The sequence below is a fragment of the Lissotriton helveticus genome, chromosome 3_1 (genome assembly GCF_964261635.1).
Source record: "Lissotriton helveticus chromosome 3_1, aLisHel1.1, whole genome shotgun sequence".
In the NCBI taxonomy this organism is placed as follows: Eukaryota; Metazoa; Chordata; class Amphibia; order Caudata; family Salamandridae; genus Lissotriton; species Lissotriton helveticus.
The window spans coordinates 170239592-170264608 of record NC_136061.1 but is presented as its reverse complement, the minus strand read 5'-3'; the positions used below and the strand labels follow the sequence as shown (position 1 = coordinate 170264608).

Genomic DNA, 25017 nt, shown 5'->3' with positions numbered 1-25017 from the left:
CGCAGATGAGCTGCGACCACCGCCATCACTTTCGTGAACACCCGTGGGGCGCTGGTAAGGCCGAATGGGAGCACGATAAACTGAAAGTGCTCGTGGCCTACCGTGAACCGCAGGTAACGCCGGTGGGCCGGCAGGACGGGGATGTGGAAATACGCATCCTGCAAGTCCAACGCTACCATCCAGTCTTGTGGGTCTAGAGCAGCCAAGACCTGAGCCAAAGTCAACATCTTGAACTTCTCCTTCCGGAGGAAGCCGTTGACGTTCCGTAGGTCCAAGATAGGACGCAGGCCTCCTTTGTCCTTCTTGGGCACCAGAAAGTAGTGGGAGTAGCAACCACACCCTACTTCTGGCCCAGGAACGCGCTCGATGGCCCCCTTGGCCAAGAGGGCCGTAACTTCCTCCTGCAGAAGTGTCAAGTGGTCCCCCGACACACGGTGGTTCTGCGGTGGCATGGCTGGAGGAGTGGACTCGAAGGGGAGGGAGTAGCCCCTTCGGACGAGCTGCAGCACCCACCTGTCCGATGTAATCGCGCGCCAGCGGGAGTGGTGATGGCGAACCCTGCCACCCACTGGCGTCACGTGAGCTCGAAAGCTCGGACTAGGAAGACTTGGAGGCTGCAGCGGGAGGAGGTGTGGACTGACCTCGCCGCTGCCCTCTACCGCCACCACGGCGGAATCCACGGCCGCCACCGCGCTGGGGAGCGTTCTGCGGCGCGTGGCTGGCAGCTCGCGTGGGACCGCCCCTTCCTTGGCCACGAAAGGGGCGAAACGAACCCGTCTGCTGGCGCTGGGTCGAAAGACCCAAGGACTTGGCCGTGACCCTGGAGTCCTTGAAGCGCTCCAGCGCGTGGTCCGCCTTGTCACCAAACAGGCGACTGCCATCAAATGGCATGTCCATGAGGGCATTCTGGACGTCTGGCGAGAAGTTGGCAGATCTCAGCCAAGCATGGCGACGAATCGCCACCGTCGTGGACATAGCCCGTCCCAGCGAGTCGGTCGTGTCAAGACCACACCGGATCGAGTACCGCGCCGCATCCCGGCCTTCAACAAAGGCCCGGGTGAGCTTGTCCCGCACTTCCTGGGGGCATTGCGGCAAACACTCTTCGACCGTATCCCACAGGGAGTGGGTGTAGCGGCCCAAGAGGCACGCGGTATTACAAGACCGCAGTCCAGCGCTCAAAGAGGAAAAGACCTTTTTACCAAATTGGTCATACCGCTTCGATTCCCGATCGGGCGGAGCCGACGGGAATGCGGACTGTGAAGTGGAGGCCTGGATCACCAGACTCTCCGGGGAGGGATGGGTGGATAGGAAGGCAGGGTCGTCCGAGCACGGACGGTGACGCCTGGCAACATTCCGGTCAACCGGCGCACCTGAAGCGGGCCTGGACCAGGTGCCCAAAAGGACATCCGTCAGGGCCTCATTAAACGGCAGCAGAGGCTCCTGAGGGCATGACTGCGGTTTAAACACTTTGGTCAGAATGTTTGGTTTGACCTTCGCGACGGGGAGCTCAAGGCTCAAGGCCTTGGCAGCCCTCAGCAGGACCACTGAATAGGCAGCCCCTGCCTCCGATGCCACAGGGCTTGGCGAGACAAACCCAGGGTTGGGCGAGTCGTCCAGACCACTGGCGTCCCCCAAGTCACCTACCCAGTCCACATCATACTGGCAGGCACGGGATAAAGGGTCCTCAGACCCCTCCCAACCCTCTCCATACTCGTCCTCATCGCCGTATTCTGGGTCGACGATATAGACCTCGGGGTCAATGGGCCCCATCGGCGCCGGATCCGGCGTCGGCCGACAGCGGTCCGACTCCGCGTCAGGAGAGGGAATGGGGGTGGCGCCGCGCGGCGCCGGCGCCGGGGACCCGTCGCCGGCCGGAACCGACGGCGGAGTCACGGCGCCGCGCGGAGGCGGTACCACGGGTTGGCCCAAAGGAACCGACGCCGGAGAGGCCGGTAGACCAGCCGGCGACGAACCTGAGGGGCCCAGCGGCGCCGGAGCCGCCGGCGGCGTCGGGGCAGGAGCACCCGAACCGCTCGGGCCCCCAGACGGGACCGACGGGCCCGCAGGCGCCGTAGGCCCCGCCGGAGGAGACATCGCCCTCATAGCCATGAGGAACTCCTCAATCTCCTCGCGCGACGCGCCTTCCCCAGGGACCGACGGGTATGGGGTAGACGGCGTCGGCGACCCACGCGGGGCCGCGGGGGTGGGGCCACCCGAGCCCCCGGCCGCATCACGCGGGCGTCGGGGGGAGTCGGGGGTGCGATGGCGACGCCCCGACTTCTTGTGGTGCTTACCTGACGAACCGGAGGAATGGTGGCGACTCCCGGAGCGCCCATGGCGGCTCCGCGATCGTTCCCTCGACCGCTCCCTCGACCTCCGACCGGACCGGGACCGCTCTCGACGCGGGGCCGACACTCGGAGCTCGAGAAGCTTGCGGGACCGCTCCCGCCTAGCTTTACCAGTCAAGGCCCGACAGTCGACGCAGGACTCCACGTCGTGGTCCGCGCCCAGACACCGGAGGCAGAGTCGATGGTGGTCGGTGACCGACATCATGCGGTCGCACTCGTCGCAACTCTTAAACCCAGGCATCCTACCGGCACCGTAGAAAGATTTAAGTTAACAAACACTTGGTCAAAAGACCGGAGTACTGCTCTTCGGATCTGCGCTAACTGGCGCGGAAAAAAGAAGAACTGACGTCAGCGCGCGGAGGCGGCGTCTATATACTCCAGCGACGTCATCACGGCGCACGACGCCGACGACGCGGGGACGCCTGCAGACGACGCCTACCGACGCGCAGGGGTACTGCTACGCAAAAGTTTCCGGATCCAGACTGACGCCTGGGGATATTCTAAGGTAAGGAATCTAATACTAACCTGTTTCTTTCAGATTTGCTTGTATTGTAGGAGGATTTGTATCCCTGATAGCCACCTCTTGTCTGCTGGCCTCTTCCTCTGGAGCCCCGAAAGGAAGTATTTCTGTACTGGAGGGTACCCAAGGCTTTTGCGGTCTCCGTATCTTTCTGCCTGTAGCATTTCATCAATATGCTCCCCAAAGAGCAGGTCTCCGTCAAACCGCATGTCCAGTACTTTGGACTGCACCTCCGGCCGGAAGGATGTAGACTTAAGCCATCCCTGGCGCCTAAGGACCGCTGCACCCGCCAGCTGCCGAAATCCTGTTGAGGCGATATCCATCGCCACGTCAATCATTTCCGAGGCGGACCGCTCTCCCTCAAGGAGGATCTTCTTTACCTCTTCTTTCTGCTCCTCTGGCAGTGTGACTAGATATGGGGCAACATCCGCCCACATCTGGCAATTTTAACACCCTAAAAGTGCTAGCGAGTTTGCCGCCCTGACCGTAAGGGCCGACATCGACGAGAATCTTTTCCCGATGTTATCCAGTTTACGGCTTTCCTTATCCGGAGGCGCAGTCAGCGCAGCAGCTGGGTTGTTGGATTTCCGCTGCGCGGCCTGGGTGATAACGGAGTCCGGTTTGGTATGGCCTGTAAGGCGTGCCGGAGCTGAGTCCGGGGCCTTATACTTCTTGTCAAGCCTAATCGGCACTGGTTGCAAAGATGAGGGATTTTTCATTATTTTTACCCCCTGGTCCCAGATGTAATCGATAGTAGTGATTGACCGAACCGTCTTCTTGAATGGCTCTTTAAAGTCATATAGGAAGCAATCCTGAGGTTGCGTGGTCATCTTTATATTGAACCTTGTTGCTGCTCTCTCTACGACATTATGAAATCCCCCGATATTTTCTGGGGGTGATTCCGCCTGAGCCTGGTCTGGGGAAGCCGGACGTTCAATGACATAGTCATCCCACTCGTCATCCTGTATTTCTCCCTCCTCCTGTTGACCTTCTTCATCTTCTCCTACTGCTTCCTCCTCCTCTTCTTCAGAAGACGGTAGAGGAGGCAAAGTCACAGGATCCTGGCGAATGACCAACGGTGGTGGTCTAGGACGAGGAGGAGGAGCTGGTGTGACAAGATTTTGAGGCACCACTGAAGGAGGCGGAGTAGGCGGAAACCGCTGCTTGTAGTCCGCTATGAGGAATTGAAGGTCCGTGACTATTGAGGCCGGGAGGCAAACCATAGGCTGTGGAGGAGGAGGCGGCTGATATTCCTCCTGGCATGGCACTTCTGCCTGACCAAGGTCTTCATAGTCCGAAATCTCTTGGACCTTTCCATTGAGTTGTGAAGGACTTGTTGCAGTGTGGAACAAGGCACCATCATCAGAATCCTCAGTATCCAGTAAGTGGACCGGCAGCAGTGGCTGGACCTTGCTAGGAGACGTAGTCTCTGGCGTCAGCGTACGCGTTGACATCTTGAAGTGTGTATAAATACACTTCAGCCTAGGAGATTCTTCCGTCGACGGGCCCGTCGACGGGGTGGTCATCAGCGGTGGGATGCTGTCAGCCACAGCAGACCTCTCTGTAGTCTTCGTCGACGACGGTGTCGACGACGACGCTACCGTCGTCGACGGCTTCTTCGTCGTCGGCGCTTTTTTGACAGGAATTATTGAGGAAATGGACATACCCGTCGACGACGATGCTGAGGTAGATGTCGACAAGGTGGTGAAGGTTGAAGCTGTCGACATAGAGATGGTTACTGTCGACGCTGTCACTGGCAAGGCAGAAGACACCAGCACAGGCTTCTTGAAGGTGGCTTCCTGAAGAGAAGTCTTAACTGTCATGGCTTTTGGATGACCCTCTGAAGACTTTGGCGTCTTCTTTTGAGGTGGCACATCGGAAGGACTTGGAGATGTCTGTCTTGGCCTTTTGGCAGAGGAGTGTGAGCTCCTGAAGGAACACTCGCTCTCACCTGAGGAGACTGTTTGATCCTTGTCCTTTAGTCTCTGAAGCCACAGAAGCAGGCGACCTTCTCTGTCTTTTAAAGTCTTGACAGAGAAAGTGCGGCAGACCTTACAATCCTTGGCAGAATGTTCAGGATAGAGACAGTAGAGGCAGTCTTCATGTTTGTCATCCACGTGCAGTCTCAGCTTACTACACGAGGCACAGGGTCTAAAGAGCCCTTTTTTAGGAGTGGTAGACATAGCTGCTCTAGCACTCCTCCACAAGATTAATTTTGAAGAGAAAAATATGGAAAGAATCCAAAAATACCAGAAAACTGAGCAGAGCTCAGTGGAGACTCCCTTAGCACGACGTGCGGTAGAAAATCTGAGGGACTAGGGCTCCTTCCAGGAAGGTTCTAGAGGGTGGTAGTAGCTGATTGGCTCCTGGCCAAAGTTTGGTCTTTTTTACAAAAGGACTTGGATAGGTTACTAATGTGAGGCCTCTGGCCTATTAGTATGTATATGTCTATATGACATTACTGTTATTATATACAGGTGACTCCCACCCCGACGACGGGGAATGATTCAGGCATGTGAATCTATGAAAGATACCCATAATACTGGATAATAGAGTTTGTTCTTTACATTCAACTCACCTATGAAAATGACTGCAGTAGCCATCTGGCTGCATGTAGTGCATAAACTAAAATTTGGAACAAAACCTTGTATCCTGTATGCAAGTGTAAAAAGTTAGAGCTACAAAGGCTGGTGCAGAAGCGTGACTAACAACAGATTTCCAATCTTAGAAGTAAGTCCTACTTGGAATAATAAAACTACAGTTCTTCCAAGAAAGGTAGAACATAAAAGTTTAATCAATGTGTTTAGCACATAGCTCACTTACATGCATGTTCACTCTTTTTTCCCTCAATCTATCATTTCCTTCTTTTCTTCCTCAATCTCTGTAGAACGATTGGTGCGAAGTGCAGAAAACAAACACAATGAACACATTAAACAATTGCTATTGCTTGGTTGTATAATCAATGCAGATATGAAATATGAAAAACTACAACTAATATTTCCAGGCCCTTAGAAATTAACCCCTCCCATTTTTCGATAACAAGTTATCATTGTCATTGAAAGATCTCCTCAAACATACATTTTGATTGAATTCTGGTGCTTCTAAACTTAGGCATACAAAAGGGCCATGAAAGCTTATGCCCATGGCACCATATACTATCTGTAATCCCAACCGACTGCTCATGTCATGGATATGAATTTCGTCACACTTTCATACCTTTGAGTAGCAGCCAAAAAGGACCTATGTCTCAAACCTCTAACAGGAAAAGCCACTCTTAGAACGGACTGGAAACCGTTGATGCTTGTAAGGAGCATTTCAAGATCAGCATGCAAATTCTGTACTTGTTACTCATGTTAAAATCTTCAGTATGAATATGTTATTTCCACTATCTTTCATTATGAACATTTTTACTAGAACTATACCATGAAATTAAACATTCCAATAAAAGACAGTGTAATATACACAAATCCGTTAACTCAAAAAAATAGCAAAAATAATGATATGTTATAAAAGGAAAACATAAGGGAGTGTCTGGAGTACTGTACATGCAATTCTATTACCTAGCTTGCTCCTATTCCAAATGAATGGGAACAGACCAAACAGGTGAATCTATGAGGCAAGGCAGTTATGACAACTGATCAGACTGGCAGCAGACATGTAACGAACAAAAGCTTTGAATTGTGAAAAAAAATACCCAAAGCTGTGACACAAATATCTCCCACAATGATGCGTTTCTGGAAATGTAAAGACACGGTCTTAGCTTCTGCAGAAGGTACATGGTCACTGTCATGAAAAGCTACTTACGGAATCGCTCAAAACTGAGCGATCTAAGAGACAATACAATATTCAATTAATTCTAACTTTTTTGCCTGGGGAACTCCCACTTTAAATGGCAATAGAGGTAGCGCCTCACTCCTTCATTTTATTAGGGATTCAGGTTATGAAAGCATTATTCAGGTTTTCCAGATAGAGGTTTTCCAGATAGAGGCCTCAGGAAGAATACCGTTGGATTCATCTGTTGGTTCACATGGAAGTTTGAAATCGATTTATAAATAAAAATTGTGGATGGGTAGAAGAAACACCCAGTCTGACAAAAAATGTGCACTACTTCAATGCCAAGGATCACATCTTCACCTAGGAGAGACATTTCCCACTAGGAAATAAAACAGCAATGTTTGAACCTACGGTTTTGAAAATACTTTGTTCTGTGGAAACTACAGGTGCTAATTGAAAACGTTACTTACCTTAGGGTAATGCTCTTTATGGAGAATACTCAATCTAACTGCAGATTCCTCACCTTGTGCATACTCCCTAAGATAGAGCAAAGGATTTTATTCTTCTTCGGCACCAGAAAATAACAGGTACAACAAAAATTCAGGGTCTCTGATGTTGGCACATCCTCTGTGGCTCCGTTGACCTAGACAGCTAGGACTTCTCCGAGTATGGACAAATGGTCCTCTGAGAGGTGTTGTGGTGTGGTACAGAAAGGGGAGGGAGTAATCGCTGTGTACCATTTGGAGCACCCACTGGGGAGGATTTGAAACTCTACCACCAATGGAGGTAAAAAGTGATCCAGCGTTTCATTGAGAGGTTGTATGCTGCAGAGGGTGATTAGGCGGTTTTGTAGCAGTTCCAGAGGTTAGGGCAGAGGGTTGGGTAGATTGTTGCCCCTGAGAGCCTAAACGCTGGCATTCAGATCCCTGCTCTTTGCCTCTGCCTCAAAACACTTGGTTGGCTTCGTACTGCCTCTGCTGGTTCCCCTTTACAAAGCCTTGAACGGGGTGAGACTGCTGGAGAAGCTTCCGTACAGGTGGTGCCAGCCCAAGAAAGCACACTGTTGCTTCGCTTTCCTTAAAGCGCTCTAGGGAGGAGTCTGTTTATTCTCCAAAGAGAAGAGTGCCATTCAATGGCATGTTCATGAGTGACTGTTGGACATCACTTGAAAATCTGGTGAAGCGTACCCAAGAGTGGCGCCAAAGCACCATACTGGTTCTGACTGCAGTACCTAGTCAGTCAGTAGTGTCCAGGTCTGACTTTTTGGAGTACTCTGCAGTATTTTGGCTGTCTTAAGTGAGGCGCTGATAGTTAGGTCGATCTTCATCTGGGATCATTGGCAAGATGTCCACCTCCATGTCCCACAACACATACGAGTAGCTCACCAGGAGACAGCTGGAATTAACAGATCTTAAAGCAAGGCTAGCCAAGGAGAACAAAAGTCTCCATACATTTTGACCCTTTATGTGTAAGGAACATATTAAGTTTCAGTAGGCTGGTAGAGGCCTGTACCATGAGGTTTTCTGGTGAAGGATGCTGGAGGAGGAAGGGAGGATCCCCCATGGCAGTACTGATCTGCATTGCAATCTTCACTGGAGGGCAAGATTCCAGTTTTCCCAAGAGTGTGTCCTTGAGGGCCTCGTTGAAAGAGAGGAGAGGTTCTTACCTTATTTGCCTTGTCCTGTTAGGGCGTATGTATTGACCTCAGGGTGAGGTCTAAAACCTCTGATGATCTCCCAATGACAGAGGCGAAGGACATAAACACTTGTGTAGTTACATTGGGAAAGGGTGAGCTAAGACCTGTGCTAGGCAATGTGTTTAAGCCAATGGCATCATGACTCTCTAAGAATAGATTTTCGGTGTCATATGAGGTACTGGATCTATCATTGGTATGTTTATGAAATTCTTGCGGAAATAACTCTGGATTAGAGTGTGGGTATATGCCAAGCCTGTGCGACATCGATAGAAGTCTCCTAGGGTTCACTACTGAATCCAACAGATCTATCGTCGACCCCAAATAAGTTAGCAACATCTGTGGTGACGTCACTGTTTGGGGATGCAGCATGGGCAGTAGTGCCATAAGGGGTATCAGCGTTGGATCTGAAGCCAGAGCTGTTCTCGAATGAGGTCAAGTGGTGCAGTCGGCATGGAGGATGGATACGCCGGCGGTTCCATTTATTATCCTTGAGGCTCGAAGGCATGCCAGATTCAGTCCACAGCCTTCTTAAGCTCTCTTACTTTCTAGAGTATTGTTGCAGGCCAGGGGACTCAAGCTGCATTGGAAGGAGGGTCAGAACCGGTTCTGGGACTGAAGAACGAGTTCCCATCCTCGAGGTACCCAGGGCGACGTGTGACTTTAAATGGAGGAAGTGGTGGGACATAAGGGAGCCGTGTTTAGACTTCTTGTATTTCTTCTACATTTTGGACCTATCTAAGGATCTAGATATCAATGAGGAGAGTTCACAAGATCGGCCTTGGGAGCAACAGCCCTCGACTTCAACCAGAACATGTCCTTCTTCAACTTTCGGACATGTTCCATGATGTATAATTTGGCCTCACAGTCTCGGATGGCCTTCAGGTTCTTCTTGGCATATTTGCCGTACGACGCCGAGTTGTGCCTGGAGCCCAGAAACCTAAGACAGACCTTGTAAGGGTCAATCACCAACATCTGCTTGTGGCAGTCCTTGCACGGTTTGAAACCGGTGACTTTAGGAGACATGACCTTAGCACACTGAGCAAAAAATTATGATTTGTTTTTGCAAAGAAAAATTCTGTAAAGTCTGACAGAACTCGGGGGAGCAAGCTTTGGATCTGCGTCAGAACAAACGTAAAGAAAAGAACTGACGTTGACATGCACAGATGGCCATCTAACGATGCGCAAGGGAATGCGGAAAGAATTCTCAGGATCTTGTCTGGTGCCCGGGGGTATTCACAAGGTGACAACTCCAATACTCCCCAGCCTAAAACATCAGACAGGAAAATAAATTGAGCCCAACCAACCAAGGCCCCTGATGATCTTTATTATGTCAAACAATCTTTACTGAACATGCGAATCATCTCTGCAAAGCCACCTTTTACCATTCTGCCATCAAATGTAAGGAAAGCCTTCTTCAAGGAAGTCCTGAACTGTGACAATCCCAAGTCAGACCCTCCTGTCCTATCTTAATTGACATGAGCAATGCCATCAATCACTTCTTCACTAGGAAGAACTACAGGATCACAATTTTCATTGAATACCACAAATAGACAGCCACTTAACTACAATTCCCCATCAAAACACCTGCAAAAGGACAATCTTCAAACTAATCTCACATAGTGACCTCCCCTGACATCTTCAAATATCTATGGCCACCACCAACAAAGATGACGTACTACACTTGAACATAATGGAATTCAATGCAAAAGTGGAGGCAGCACCAGGGATGAAGTCACAAACTGGTCACTTTATTTGAAAAAGAGTTCTTTATTTTTCTTCATGCAAACACTCGACAACAGCCAACCCGTTTCGTTCCTATAAAAGGAACTTCCTCAGGGCAAGAAAAAAGTGTACAGCTAGATCCGTACAGTGGACCCAGACTACTGACATTTGGACGAAATAAACCCAGTCTTTTTATTTCTGAAACCTTTTTATCTCTGATTTCTTATTATTTCGATCTATCTCTCTCAGAATTGTACACAGGCATAGTTAGACAAAACGGGTATAATATGTGCAGGCCGAAACCTCCAGCTCTAAAAGGCCATCGCCTTTGTCACACCGTTGTAACGCTAAAACTTCGCAGTCCCGCAGTAGGTAGTACAACTTCTACCCGGGGTTTAGAGTCAATTGTGGTGGGTTTAAAAGAATGTGGTTCCACCAAGAAAGTCAAATGTGCTATAACAGTCTCGCCACACAAAGGTCTGTACTGTACGTCCTTATGTCAATAGCCACAGAAGATCATGATAAATATCAGAGACCTACTAACGTCACAGAGCCCTGGTCCGTAGGTCGCAGGCCCAAGATCACTCAGTGGAAATGCCTACGCAATCTTAACATCTTTAATGCCACCCTCAACCAAGGCATCTTCGCAGAGGACTGCAAAACAGGACAAATCCTCCCCCTGCTAAGAAAAAAACAGTGAACCTAACCAATCTTGACAAATACTGCTCACTCACAAGCTTCATTTCATAGCAAAAATCATAGAAAGGGCATTCTCCAATCAACTATACAACTGAATCAGTAAGAACAACCTCTTCTAGGATTACCAATCCATTATTAGCCTATACTGCTGTACAGAGGTGGTTTCCCTTGATGTGGTGGATGCTGCAATCTAGATCACAGATAAGAATGACCCCTGATTCCTGATTATACTTGATGCGTTGCAGCCTTTGCACAGGGGACCACCAAATACACATCCACACACTGCAAACATGCATAGATTTCACCAACACTGTCTTAAGTGTTTCACTTCCTTCCTCACCAATCACCACGATTGCATCCATACGGGAACCTCAACATGTGAAAGGACAACATGCAAAAAGGACAACTTAATTACCTTCGGTAACACCCTTTCTGGTAGAAAGAGACTATCAAACTACAAATTCCTTATGTTGTGAATTTCCCCAAGTGTCAGACTAAATCCGTAAACTTTCAAAGCAATACCCTGTTGTTTGGCTCTGTGTCAGATCGATTGTGACGTCGGGCCCTCATACCTGCGCCACCTCTGCTTGCTAAGTTTATTTCTGATTCCACCCGCACCGTCGGTCATGGAGCCAATAGAAATCAGAACTGCTATGTGCAGACTTAGGATCTTATTCACAGATTGTAGGAGTCCATTCTGCAGAACGGGGAGGATGGTGACGAATCTTAACTTAGATAAAGTCTCTACAAGGAAAGGAGATATGGAAGGTCAGTAACTTGTCCTTTTGATAGAGACTTCTAACAGCAGATTCCTCACCTTGTGAACAGATAACAAAGCAATGCCTTCCCCCCAAGTGGTGGGTCTGTGGTATGGCTCAAACCACTAAATCCTGCAGGACAGATTGGACAAAGTGCCCGTCCCCCCCGTCCTGGCAATAGTGCGTGTAAACCTATTGAAGACGCTCACGTAGCGGCCTGACAAATGTACAGAACCAGCACAGCAAGCGCCAGTGCAGTGGTGGCAGCATTTGCCCGACTGGAATGAGCGCATACACCTTCTTGGGGTTCCTTCTTGGCCAGTTCATGGCAGATCTTAATGTATAAAACACGAGGGAACCTACTCCGATTCACCAAGTTGCACAGCCACATATCCAAATGAATCAAATGAATTAAATTCAGATAGTGTAATCCTCTGTTTACCCATGTTTTCCACTTTTACTTTAAATCTTTATTTTTTTCCATATTTATTCATATTTGTTTTACTCATTCCAGTGTTTGGCGACCATATTCACATAAGCACAGGAGCGCCATTAAGTTCCACATGTCACAATTTTATTCAAAGTCACCCAATGCATTTCGGGATTAAAAATCCCTTCGTCAGGGGCATTGTGACTTATGATGAGATACGACCCATATTATGAAACAGTACTTGCAAAATGCCCATTTTATTTTAAACAGCATGCCGAGTTCCACAACACATCAATATTTCATTGCCTGCCGAGGCACGCTTTTCCTTTCGATGAGAAGCTGCAGCAAAAACAGAGGATTAAACTATCAGAATTTAAATTCATTTGATTCATTCGGATATGTGGCTGTGCAGTTTGGTGAATCGGAGTAGGTTCCCTCGTGTTTTGTTAATATTGCAGCGCAATGGGGCGGAGCGCGGACAAGCTTGCACACCTTTAAAGTTCTGAATTGGTTTAAATACTGACAAATTGGATTACGACGGTGTGCATCTCACCATCTCCAATGTACAATAGATCTCAATGCATAGCATATTCCATCTAGAGATGGTTCACTTAGGGACAGCTGTAGGAAGGTAGGATCCTTCTAGCATGGTTACCCCCACTTTTGCCTGGTGTCAGTGTTTTTTAACTAGTCTGCTGGGATCCTGATACTCAGGACCCCAGCAACTGATCTTTCTCCCCTAAACTGACATGGTAAGTACTTTGGTACCTCCACAATTGGCTACTGGTGTACCCTTGTAAGTCCCTAGTACATGGTACTAAGGTACACAGGGCATAGGTACACCGGGGTCTCCCATGGGCTGCCGCATGATTTTTGCCCCCTATGGGAGCCCACTTAAACTGTGACTACCGGTCTGCCATTGCAGCCTATTTGGGTTAGTGCTTGCACCTCTCACAGCAGATATATGTTTCCTTATATATGAGCTCACTACACTTTAGTTTAAACCTATAAGCCACCCCTATGGCAGGCTTTTCAGCCCTGAGGCAGGGTGCTTGGCTATAAGCATGAGGGTGCCCTTGCATGAGCGGGACAACCGTACAAACCTGGAGTCGATTCGCCAGGCTTTGTAAGTGCGTCAGCTGATAGTGAACATCAGTCATTATGAGATGTTTAACTATATAGTGGCTGCACCGAACCCGGTCCTGTTTAGTAACAAACATGTTGGAATCATACCCCAACAACGATTCCAGTGTTGGAAGTATGATCCCATGTACTAGGGGGCTCCTTTCGGAACCCCCGTTACTCCCAGTAACTGCCTTTGAGGGTCTACAAGCAAGCTAGTGCTGTTGTTGAACACAGGCATGATTCTGCTCTCCTGCTACTGAGCCGAGCTCAAACAGGGAAAGGTAGAACAATAGGTTTCCTGTCACCGGGAAGAGTGACCACTTAAAAGACAAGACTTAGTATATTGGGCTGGGGTGGGGACACTTGGGTGGGGACACTTGCCAGTGCCACTAGACTGCTTTGAATGGCACATTTGGAGTCCTCCTTGCATGCTCTAGTTAGAACCAGTTCAGGAAGCCCTAAGCTCCCGCTCTGGTGCACATGTGAACAAAGGACGTGGGGGTGTCCTTCCCACCGTCCAGCCCCTCCTCTGGAGGGAGATATCGAAGTTGTTCCAATCCTTTCCTTAGGGTACTTAAGGGCGTAACCTGTGGGTGGGTCCTTAGATTAGTTGTGGGACAAGACTCAACCCATGAACTACGTCGCTCTTCTCTTGTCTCGACACATGGACTTCGACTGGAACAGAGACTGCACCAAGGAAGATTCCTGCTGCTCCTAGTCTCGCTGTTCTTCAAGTGTTCCTCGTCCTCTGTGTCTGTCCTTCTTCCAGGTTCTTCAACAGACCTGTGGGCAGCAAGGATACCTGAAGAAATCTCCCTTGGAGTGAAGGAGTCACTCCCCTGCATTTGCAGGCACCGCAACAAAGCAGACCGGTCTGCTGCTCCTGTCGTCCTACGGACTTTCCGAGAGTCAGTTACATAGGTGGTGGTTCTGTAACTCCTTCAAGGTCTAACCTGTCCTCTCTGCAACTTTGAGGCCAGTGTCCTCTGTCAGAACCGCTGAGACCAAACCGATTTGCCATTGACAAGGCGTGTTGGCTCTGTACTCCAGAGATCTTTGGGCTACAAGAAACTCCAGCCTCCAGTATCTCCTCCCTCGAATATAATCACCCTCACTGCATCCTCTGCACCATGGTCCTTCATCTTTGCGGAGCTGCTCAAGGTCCTCTTGCAACTCCTGTGCCGAAGGCCTGTGGGTCCTCCTGAGGGTCTTCCCTTGCTTCAGTGGGCTCTCCTGCTTGCTCTGGGCCTGCACTGACTCTCCTGCTGTTGGTAAGTCCCTTGGACCTTGCTGGTCCCAATATTGCTCCTTTTTCGTCTTCCATGCCAGTTGTGGCTACCAAGGCTTGTTGGTGCTCCCACCAGACACCAACCTCCTGGTTCTCAACTTCCAACGTGGGACAGCGCTGCATGCCTACTTGTCTTCCTCAGCGTCGCCTGGTGATCACAGCTGTAGCGACAAGGTCATCGTCATCACTTCTGCGACTTCTGACATGAGAGGGCATTGCTCTTCTGTGCCTCTTGGTCACTTCTGAGAGGCATAGACTCTGTTCCCTCCGCTTGCAGGTTCTTATCTTCAGGAATCCACCCTTGGATTCCACTGGCCTCTTGCACAGTCTTCACCAGTGGCTTCTTTTATGAAGTCCTCTATTGTGGTCTACAGCGGTTTCTGGCGTTACTTTGCACCTATGTACCCGGCTTCCCTGGTGTAGGTATCCTGGTTCCTGGAGTGTGAACATGTGGGGAGACTCTCCAACCTTCTGTAATCCATGGGGATTCTTCAGGGTCCATTGGGAAGGTACCTTCTTCTTCAAAACTGAAACCTCGACTTTCCTGTTGGCTTCTATTGAGTATGCAGCTGTGTTTCCACACTGCACCCCGCCTCTGTGAGGTTCCTGGGTACCCACCTTTTTGCGTAACAGTACCCTTGCGCGTCGGTAGGCGTTGTCTGCGGCTCCGCGTCCGTCGTCGGCGCCGTGATGACGTCGTCGGAGTACTTAGACGCTGCCTCCGCGTGCTGACATCAGTTCTTAGACACAGCTTTTCCACGCCAGAAGCGCTGAGCCATGTAAAAAACCAACACTGGTGCCATTGAAACTAGGGCCCTGAAAGGAGATAACCCTAACCCTAGATATCGGTTCGCAGAACGGGGAGGATGGGTGGGTCGGTAAGGAAACTAATACTAACTAATGTCTCTTACAGATATATCGTTACACAAGTAGTAACTTGTGCATCTGAAAGAGACACATTAGTATTAGATTCCTTACCTTGGTGGGTCTGCGAACCAATAATCACACCAGAAAGTCCTGGAGGACAGAACGGCCAAAGAAGCCATCCCTCCGGACTTGGCTGTCCAGGCAGTAGTGTCTTGCAAACGTGTGCAGCGATGCCCACGTAGCTGCCTGACAGATGTCTTGTAAGGGCACTCCCCGGCCCAGGGCAGTTGTAGTCGCCGTGGCTCGGGTGGAATGAGCCCGCAATCCAACAGGGGGCTCCTTTCTAGCCAAGGAGTAGCATGCCTGGATACACAAGAAGATCCACCGGGAGATGGTCCTCTTGTGCACCGCTTTCCCCTTCTTAGCGCCCACGTAACCAATAAAGAGTTGGTCATCCACCCGGAATTGGCGTGTGCGATCCAAATAGAAAGAGAGCGCACGTTTTGGGTCCAGACGGTGGAGCCGCTCTTCCTCTTTAGAGGGATGCGGTGGCGGAAAGAAGGTTGGCAAGGTGATAGACTGCCCGATGTGGAAGGCTGTGACAACCTGGGCAGGAAAGATGGCTTAGTCCGCAACACAACCTTGTCCGGATGGACAGAAAGGAAAGGGGGTGTACATGAAAGAGCCTGGAGCTCACTCACTCTCCGGGCAGAGGTGATGGCAACCAGGAAAGCAGTCTTCAGAGTTAGAAGACGGAGAGGACAGTTATGAAGTGGCTCAAAGGGAGCGCACATCAGAAATGTAAGAACAAGGTTCAAGTCCCACTGAGGCATCACAAACGGAACAGGAGGGAATGTGTGTGTGATGCCCTTTAGAAATCTATTTACAATAGGGGACTTGAACAAAGAAGGTTGATCAGGCAGCCTTAGAAAGGCTGAAAGGGCAGAAAGGTAGCCCTTGATAGTACCCAGAGCAGAGCCCTGCTGGGCAAGAGAAAGAAGGAAGAGAAGAACCTCAGAGAGAGGGGCAGCAAGACGTCAGGGCCTGACAGTCGGAGCAGGCCTTGACGTCGTGGTCGAGGTCCAGGCAATGAAGACACCGGCGGTGGGGGGTCGGTAACTGACACAAGTCGGCGCAGGGTTTAAACCCGGGCAACCCTACCGGCACCGTCGGAGTCGTTGGACTTCGAAAAGGATCAAAAATGATCGAAAAAGTTTAGTAAAAAATTGACTAAGGGGTACCACTTTTTCAGGATCTGTGCTTGCTGCCGCGCAAAAAAGAAGAACTGACCTCAGCGCGCGAGGGCGGCGTCTAAGTACTCCGTTTAAGTACTCCGGTGACGTCATCCTAGCGCCAACGACGCCGACGGACGCGAAGCCGCAGGGGTACTGCTACGCAAAATTTTCCGGATCCAGTCTGACGCCTGGGGATATTCTAAGGTAAGGAATCTAATACTAACCTGTTTCTTTCAGATATTATATATAGACACATATATACCTATAAGTCACTCCTATGGCAGGCCTTAACAATCCTGGAGGCAGAGTGCTTGGTTTTATGTGAGATGGTGCTCTAGCATGAGCTGAGCCTGTCTGCAGCTTTCGGAACCATGTCCTTATAGCTGTTCTATGATATGGCCATACCATATACTCTTAAGTGCATTATAATCCTCGCGATTAATGCTAACTTTGGTTTGGCTTTATCAAAACATGTCTTGTAAGCGGTCATACGCTTTGGAATACTACCTCCCCACCAGTTCTGGTGGCGGGGATAGCATTCCACCCTTCTAGAGGGAGAAGACATGTAGTTGTAGCTTTACCCGGTTAAAGTTAAACAGAGCCTCAGCATCACAAAATGGATGCTGCTGCCACAGACACGAGTCTGACCTCCTGCTGCTGGACGAAACTCCGGCAGGGGAGACCTGGACAATAGGTTTCCTGTCTTGGGAGGTGCTGGCACTTCCCCAGACAGCCTGTAGTGTATTGGGGCAGGGTGGGTGGAATGAAATGAGACACTGCCTGGGGCACACAAGGGGCTCCATGCATAGCCCGGTTCAAACCAGTTGCTGGGGCACTCCAGTCCCAACTCTGGCGCAAAACTGGACAAAGGGAAAGGGGTGTAACCACCCCCTTCCCAGGTTCCACCCATAGGAGGGACCAAGCAGGTAATCAAGCCCCTTAGATTAGTATAAAGCTAGGAGCTGATTCTAGAGACTTTAGATTATCCTGAACTGAAACTCTGAAACGAAACTCTGGACCTTTGACATTCTACTGCAACTAGAAGACTGAAGAATCTCCCTTGTGGTCAAGGAGTGACCACCCTGTGCAAACAGGCACCACCAGTAACTTGCCGGTTTGCTTCGTCGACGCTCTAGCCGGAACCCGACGACCTAGCGACGCAGCCTCTGGACTTCCAGACTTCTCTGACTCCGACCCACATCCACAGCAAAGCTTAGACCCGCGGCGGACACGAGAGATGTGGGACCGGACATCCTGCAGTACCTGAGGCGTCCTCGAAGTTGTGCATTGCGGTTTGAGAAGCCCCAACCCCGAGCAGTAAGTGCACCGAAGCTCAGCCCTCCACACTCCACGAGTGTCGCGTGGAGCCTGTGCCTGCATTTCTCCTCGACGCGTCTTCGCGGTTGCTAGCCCGTTGGCTAGTTGCCCTCCGGAAGACATCACCTTGAATCAACACCGCTTGCCTGGTTGCTCTGGGCTTGCTCCTGCTTTCCTGTAAAGGGGAAGCTCCCCAGACCTTGCTGGTCTGAACAAGAAGCCCATCTTCCATTTCTGCCTGGGGTGCCTTTGCCAAGGCTTGTTGACTCCAATCCGGAAGCCGACACCGCCAACAGCGAGATCCTTCGTGGGACAGTCCGTATCCAGCTCCTGGTCGTCGTCGACGCCTCCTGGACCACTTGACTGCAGAGACATGCTTCGCATCCTCACCTGATTGCAGCTCGACATTGGCAGGTTCCTTCCTGGTTCCTTTCCGGTCACTGGCTAGTGACCCAGACTCTGTCCCCTCTGCTTTCAGGTTCTTCTCGACTCCGATCCACCCTTGGATTCACCCGGACATCTTCCTCATGGTCGCCTGCAGCATCTTCTTGCAGCTCTCCATAGGATTCGACGACGAAACCCGACACAAAAGAACACCTATGCACCCGGCTTTTCTGGGTGAGGTAACTCGAGTACTCCGGTGCTCCCGTGGGTAACAACATACTCCACCCGGAAGTGTCCGAAATCAACTACTTTGCAAACTTTACGTTCCCATTGAACGTCTATGGTAACCCGCGTGTGTATTTAGACACTACACACGCATCCTATGGGCCTCCTACTTCCATTCCTTTGGTTGGTCAGTGTAACCCTAACAATTTCCTAGGCCCTAGGCCTACTCACCTTTCCTGAAGTGGTTCTTATACCACTTCTTTAGTATATGGTTCGTGAGGTCCCTACGGCAGAATTGTATTTGTGCAACTTATAGTATGCTTATTGAGTAACTTGTGCTGTATTCCAAACTCTGACCTCATAAAGAGTGCAGAGGGGTTGTGTTAGTAATAAATACATATATGTTTGATATATACCTTGTGTGGTGTCCTTTCATTTGGTATTCAAGGGATTATTATTGGTAAAACAATTGGCTTTACATGCTCTCTGAAGTGTTAGCCTAAGACTGCTTTGTCCATGCTACCACTAGGATAGCTGGTCTATAAGGTTGACTTTACAACCATCACCATAAGGGTTGTTTGGACTGGTGCAAGGTGCTCACTAGAAAAGTGAACATCATATACCAGGCCAACTTCTCACAACGTGTGTGTAATGCCTTTCAGGAAACGGTTACCAACCGGGGATTTAAAAAGAGAAGGCTGATCAGGAATCCTCACAAAGGCGGAGATGGCAGAAAGATAACCCTTGATAGTGCCCAGAGCAGGACCCTGCTGGGCCAAGGAAAGAAGGAACAGAAGAACCTCGGAAAGAGGGGCAGAAAGGGGATCCACAGCCTTTGCTGTGCACCATGCCACAAACTTGTTCCACCTGCAGGCGTATACCGTTTTAGTGGAAGGACGCCTGGCTGCCAGGATCACATTACAGACTTCAGGAGGAAGGTTGAAAGCCGTCAACTGTCGCCGCTCAAGCTCCACGCATGGAGGTGGAGGCTGGACAGGTTCGGGTGGAGGACTGTCCCCTGCTGCTGCGACAGAAGATCCTCCCAAAGAGGCAGACTGGTCGGGAGATCGATGCTCATACTGAGTAGCTTGTGATAACATACTCTTCGAGCCCAGCCTGGAGCCACAAGAATAACTTGGGCCCGGTAGCGCCTGATCTTCTTCAGCACTCTGGGCAGAAGTGGTATAGGCGGAAAGGCGTACAACCCCACTCGTGATGAAAAGCGTCGCCGAGCGAGTGCCGCCTTGGAAATTCCAACACGCAGAACTGATGACATTGCGCGTTCTCTTCGGTGGCGAATAGATCTAACAAAGGCTTTCCCCACTGCTGAAAGAGACCTTGCACCACGTCCGAGTTCAGACGCCACTTGTGATCCACCATGCACCGGTGGCTGAGTTCGTCTGCCTGGCGTTGAGAGAACCTGCCAGGTGTTGAACCACCAAGGTAATGCCTTGATGTTCCAGCCATGTCCAGAGGCAGAGAGCCTCCTGACATAGGGTCCACGACTCCACCCCACCCTGTTTGTTGCAGTAGCACATGGCGGTGGTGTTGTCCGTGAACACCTGCACTACACTTCCTCGAACAGAGGGAAGGAATGCCTTCAGTGCAAGTCTGATCGCCCGAAGCTCCAGAAGGTTGATGTGGAGCCGGGACTCTGCCAGAGACCAGAGGCCTCTGATATCCGCCTCTCCGATGGCCTCCCCATCCCAGGAGGGACGCATCCGTCACCACTGTGTGCTCCGGTTGGGGAAGGGACAGGGATCTGCCATTCACACAATCGCGATTCGTGAGCCACCACTGCAAATGTCGAGCAGTGCCCTCCGAGATCTGGACATGATCGGACAGGCTGCCCCGTTGCTGCGCCCACTGGAACTTCAGGTCCCACTGCAGAGCCCGCATATGCCATCTGGCATGTTGCACCAGCAGAATGCAGGAGGCCATCAGGCCCAGGAGCCGGAGGGTCAACCTGACTGAAACCCTGGATAGAGGGTGAAAGATCAGAATCATAGCCTGAATATCCCGGACTCGCTGAGAACTTCTGAGAGGGACTCAGGTGGGACTTCGGCACTTTGATGGAGAACCCCAGCAAGTGCAGGAGGTCAGCCGTAGTCTGAAGCAGGGTGACGACTGCTTGGGGCGAGCCTGCCTTCAACAACCAGTCGTCGAGGTAGGGGAAGACTGATACCCCTGACCACCGCCATCCCTTTCGTGAACACCCGAGGGGCACTGGTAAGGTCAAAGGGGAGAACAGTAAACTGGAAATGTTCCAGGCCCACCGTGAACCGCAGATAACGCCGGTGGGCCGGCAGGACGGGGATGTGAAAATATACATCCTGCAAGTCCAATGCTACCATCCAGTCTCCAGGGTCGAGGGCAGCCAAGACCTGAGCCAGAGTTAGCATCTTGAACTTCTCCTTCCGGAGGAAGCGATTGACGTCCCGGAGATCCAAGATAGGACGCAGACCTGCTTTGTCCTTCTTGGGGACCAGAAAGTAGTGGGAATAGCAACCACTCCCTACTTCTGGTCTAGGAAAGGTACTTAATGGCCCCCTTGGCCAGGAGGGCCGGTACTTCCTGTTGGAGAAGAAGCAAATGATCTCCCGACATGCGGTGGCACCGAGGTGGCATGGCCGGAGGGGAGGACTGAAAGGGAAGAGAGTAACCCTGACAGATTATCTACAGCACCCACTTGTCCGAAGTGATCTCGCGCCAGCAGGAGAGGTGGTGGTGGATCCTGCCACCCACCGGTGTGGGGTGCTCCCAGAAGCTCAGATTAGAAAAGCCTGGAGGCGGAAGCAGTGGGGGTGGATGTGGACAGACCCGCACGCCGGTTCCTCCACCTGCCCTTACGGAAACCGCGACCACGGCCACGCTGAGGCTGGGTCTGCACAGGCCTGATGGAGGGGCATGCCTGGGTGCCCCTGCCCTGGCCATGAAATGAATGAAAACCAGGAGTGGCCAGGTTTTTAGTAGAAAGACCCAAGGACTTGGCTATAGCCCGCGAGTCCTTAAAGTGCACTATGAGCCTTGTTGACAAACAGGCGGGTGTAATCAAAATGCATGTCCATGAGTGAGCTCTGGACATTGGGCAAAAACCCAGTCGAACGCAACCAGGCGTGGCGCCGCAACGCCACAGATGTAGAAATCGCCCTGCCCAGTGAGTCGGCGGTGTCCAGCCCACACCGAATGGCAAACTTAGCCGCATCCTTACCCTCAGCAATTGCCTGAGAAAGGGCAGCCTGCACCTCCTCAGGACACTGAGGCACCACCTGAGCAACGGCATCCCACACCGTGTGGGAGTAGCAGCCCAACAAGCAGGCGGTGTTCACCGACCGCAGCCCCAGGCTGGCTGAAGAGAACAACCGCTTCCCAAAGTGGCCCAGCCTCTTAGAGTCTTTATCCGGCAGGGTCGTGGGAAAGACACTCTGCGACGTCGAGGCCTGAATGACCAGGCTCTCAGGTGTAGGGTGAGTGGTGAAGAAGGCGGGGTCACCAGGCGCCGGTCGGTGGAATCTGGTGACGTTTTTGTCCATCGGGCCCCCGTGGCTGGCCTCGACCAAGTGCCAAAGAGGACCTCTGCAAGGGCATCATTAAAGGGGAGCAGCGGCTCCGCCGAAGTAGACGCTGTCTGGAGCCCCTCAGTGAGGAGGTTGGTCTTGAGGGCCACTGTGGGGAGGTCAAGGTTGAGCGCCTCAGCACCATCGTGTAGGAGGCACCCTCCTCCATCGTAGGCGGGGGAGAGGCGAATCCTGGGTCAGAGGAGACATTGAGGTTGCCTGCATCTGCCAAGTCGTCCACCCAATCCAGCTCGGAGTCACATTGCCGAGCAAGCGGGTCCTTGGACCCCTCCCAGCCGTCATCCGCCTCTGGCATAGAGGAGATTGGTTGCGGCAGCAGAGCTGGAGCCGGAGAGGAGACGATCAGCGTCGGGAACGGCATCGGCCGGGGCCGGCTCCCAATGTGGATCCCATGCCGGAACAGAATGGTCCGGGAACCGGGGCAAAGGTGTGATAAGCGGCAACCAGTGCGGCGCCTGGGGCGGAGATGAGGGTGGTACCGGAGCAGGCAACACCGCACCTCGTGGCTCCATGGCCAGAGCTGGTGGCTGTAGGAGAGTAGGGTCTGCAATCCTATGATCACCCAGATTTTTGCTTTTTGCTTCACTGGTTTACGACTTTCCCTTGCTGTGGGCCTGCTAATGAGACCCACAGCCTAGCTGTTCTCTCTATTCCAAATTGTACCCAGGTACTGAATTGGCACTGGGCCCTCTCTTGTGTCCCTGTAACCAGGGCAGAGGTGTACCCAGAGGTCTCCCAGGGGCTGCAGCATGTATTATGCCACCCCTGGGCTGACTAACTAAAACAGACACAACTGGCTGCTTGACAGCTGGGGCAAGGTGGTGTACACACCCTTTGCTTTAGATATAGTATTCCTATGTGTAACCCTAAAATGGACACATATATTCCTATCAGTCACTCCTATGGCAGGCCTTATCAATCCTGAAGGCAGAGTGCTTGGAATAATGTGAAATGGTGCTCTGGCGTGAGCTGAGCCCGTTTGCAGCTTGCGGAACCAAGTCCTAATAGCTGTTCCATGATAACGCTATACCATATACTCTTAAGTGCATTATGTACCTCGCGGTCAAATGCTAACTTTGGTATAACATTATCAAAACATGTCGAGTAAGGTGTCATACGAATTGGAATACTAACCCCTCGCCAATTCTGGCGACGGGGTTAGCATTTCACCCTTCTAGAGGGACACGACATGTATGTAACTGTGAACCCCGGTTAAAGTTAACTCAAGCCTCAGCTCAACAAAATGGATGCTGCCACCGAGACACAAGTCTGCCCTCCTGCTGCTGGGAGTCCTTCCAGCAACGGAGGCCTGGACAAAGGGTTTCCTGTCAGGGGCGGTGCCAGCACCATCCCAGACAGGATTTTGTGTATCCCAGGTAGGCAGGGCTTTAGAGGAAGGTGACTGCAAGTGGCACCCCGGTGCTCACTGTGCATAGGCCGGCTCAAACCAGTTCTGGGGGCACACCAGCCCCTGAGCTGGGGGGAGACCGGACAAAGGAGAGGGGTGTAACCACCCCCCTCCTAGTCCCACCCATAGGGCAGGACTTAGTCGCTTGCCAGCCCCTTTTCTCAGGATAAAGGTAGGAGCAGGCCCCCTTCCAAACTTGATCATCTTTGAATCCTGAAACTACTTTCTACGAAAGGAACTCAAGACTTCTTCCTAAGATTTCTCCCTTGTGACTAAGGAGTAGTCACCCTGCACCCGCAGGCACCATCCAAGCATCGCGGTTTGCTGTAAGTCTCTCCTCCGGATCAAGACTGCCCAGCTCGACGAGAACCGGCTTCCCTGGCACCTCTGACCTCTACCTGCATCATCAGCCCAGCTGAGATTCGTGGGTGTGACGAGACATCGAGGGACCGGCCATCTTCAGGACTGCACGACGCTTGCTCAGCACGACCGCCGAGGGATCCTCGAGTGAGTGCTTTAGGGGTTGAGAAGCCCTAACCCTGAGCAGCTCCAGCACCGAAGTCCAGCCCCCCAGCATCCACGAGATCTGCGTGGGGCCCTTCTGCTCTTTGCTGCTCACCGCGTTGTCCGGCTACTTGCCTGCTGGCTTGTGGCCCTCTTGACGACGCACCACGACGACAACACCGCTGGTCTGGTTGCTCCAGACTGGCCCTTGCTCCCCTCCAACAGAGGAGCACCCCGAACCCCCCTGGTCCACTCCAGACGCCATTTTGAGTCCACCGCGTGGGCTTGCATTTGCCAAGAGTTGTTGCCCCAATCCTGGGTCCAGCGACGTCGACAGCAGATACCTTCGTGGGACAGCTCGAACCTCCATCCTGGTCGCCGACAACGCCTCCTGGTCCGAGAGACTGCAGAGCCCAGCGTCGCCCACTCACCTGGTCGAGGTGACTTCGTCCGGTGCCATCCTGGTGCCCACCTAATCACTGGCTAGTGATTCAGAACTTGGTCCCCTCTGCTTACAGGTCTCCTTCTTCACCGATCCAGGCTTGGATCCCTCCGAATCTCTTCACTGGTCGCCTGCCAGCAACTTCTTCTTTCAGGCTCCATAGACTGCAAAGAGGATTCCCGACGTCTTTTCAGACCTATGCAGCCGCAGCCCCTGGGCTAGGTAACCTGAGCATTTCGGTGCTCCAGCATAGCTTAACTATCTAAGTGTCCAGATCCTTTTTCGTTTCAGCTCTATCTAGTCGGATTCGTCGGATAACACTAACTTTACGAAATCTAGCATCCATAGACTTTGTTCCGCATCCCGCGTGAGAGTGCACACTCTGCACCCGATCCCCCTAGGCCTCCTGCTAGTAATCTAAAGGTTCAGTAGTACAGTCCTAGCGATCCCAAAGCCTCTGAGATTAGTTACTTACCTGCTAGTATTTCGCATTCCACTTTTGTAGTATATGGTTTTTCGTGCCCCTCGGGCATTTGTGTAAATTGTGCGACTTTCAGTATTTCTTTAAGAGTTTTGTTGTGTGCTTTGCACCCTGTCCTCATAAAGAGTCCAGGGTTGTTGTGTTATAAATAAATATCCTTTTATTTTCATAACAACTTGTGTGGTGTCCTTTTACTTGGTGTTCAAGGGGTAAATG

General features: G+C 51.4%; 1 protein-coding gene across 7 annotated transcripts in view; it reads right to left on the bottom strand.

The window, feature by feature from the left end:
* The window catches only part of TSPOAP1 (TSPO associated protein 1), a 3238928-nt gene that overhangs the window by 148484 nt on the left and 3065427 nt on the right, over positions 1-25017 (bottom strand). For all 7 annotated transcript variants that reach the window (XR_013608584.1, XR_013608585.1, XM_078679480.1 and 4 more), the window contains one exon: positions 5692-5749. Coding sequence is in view for 5 of the 7 variants with exons in the window: in XM_078679480.1 (XP_078535606.1) it covers positions 5723-5749 (27 nt within the window). In the remaining 2 variants the exon portion in view is untranslated. The remainder of the gene's footprint in view (positions 1-5691; positions 5750-25017) is intronic.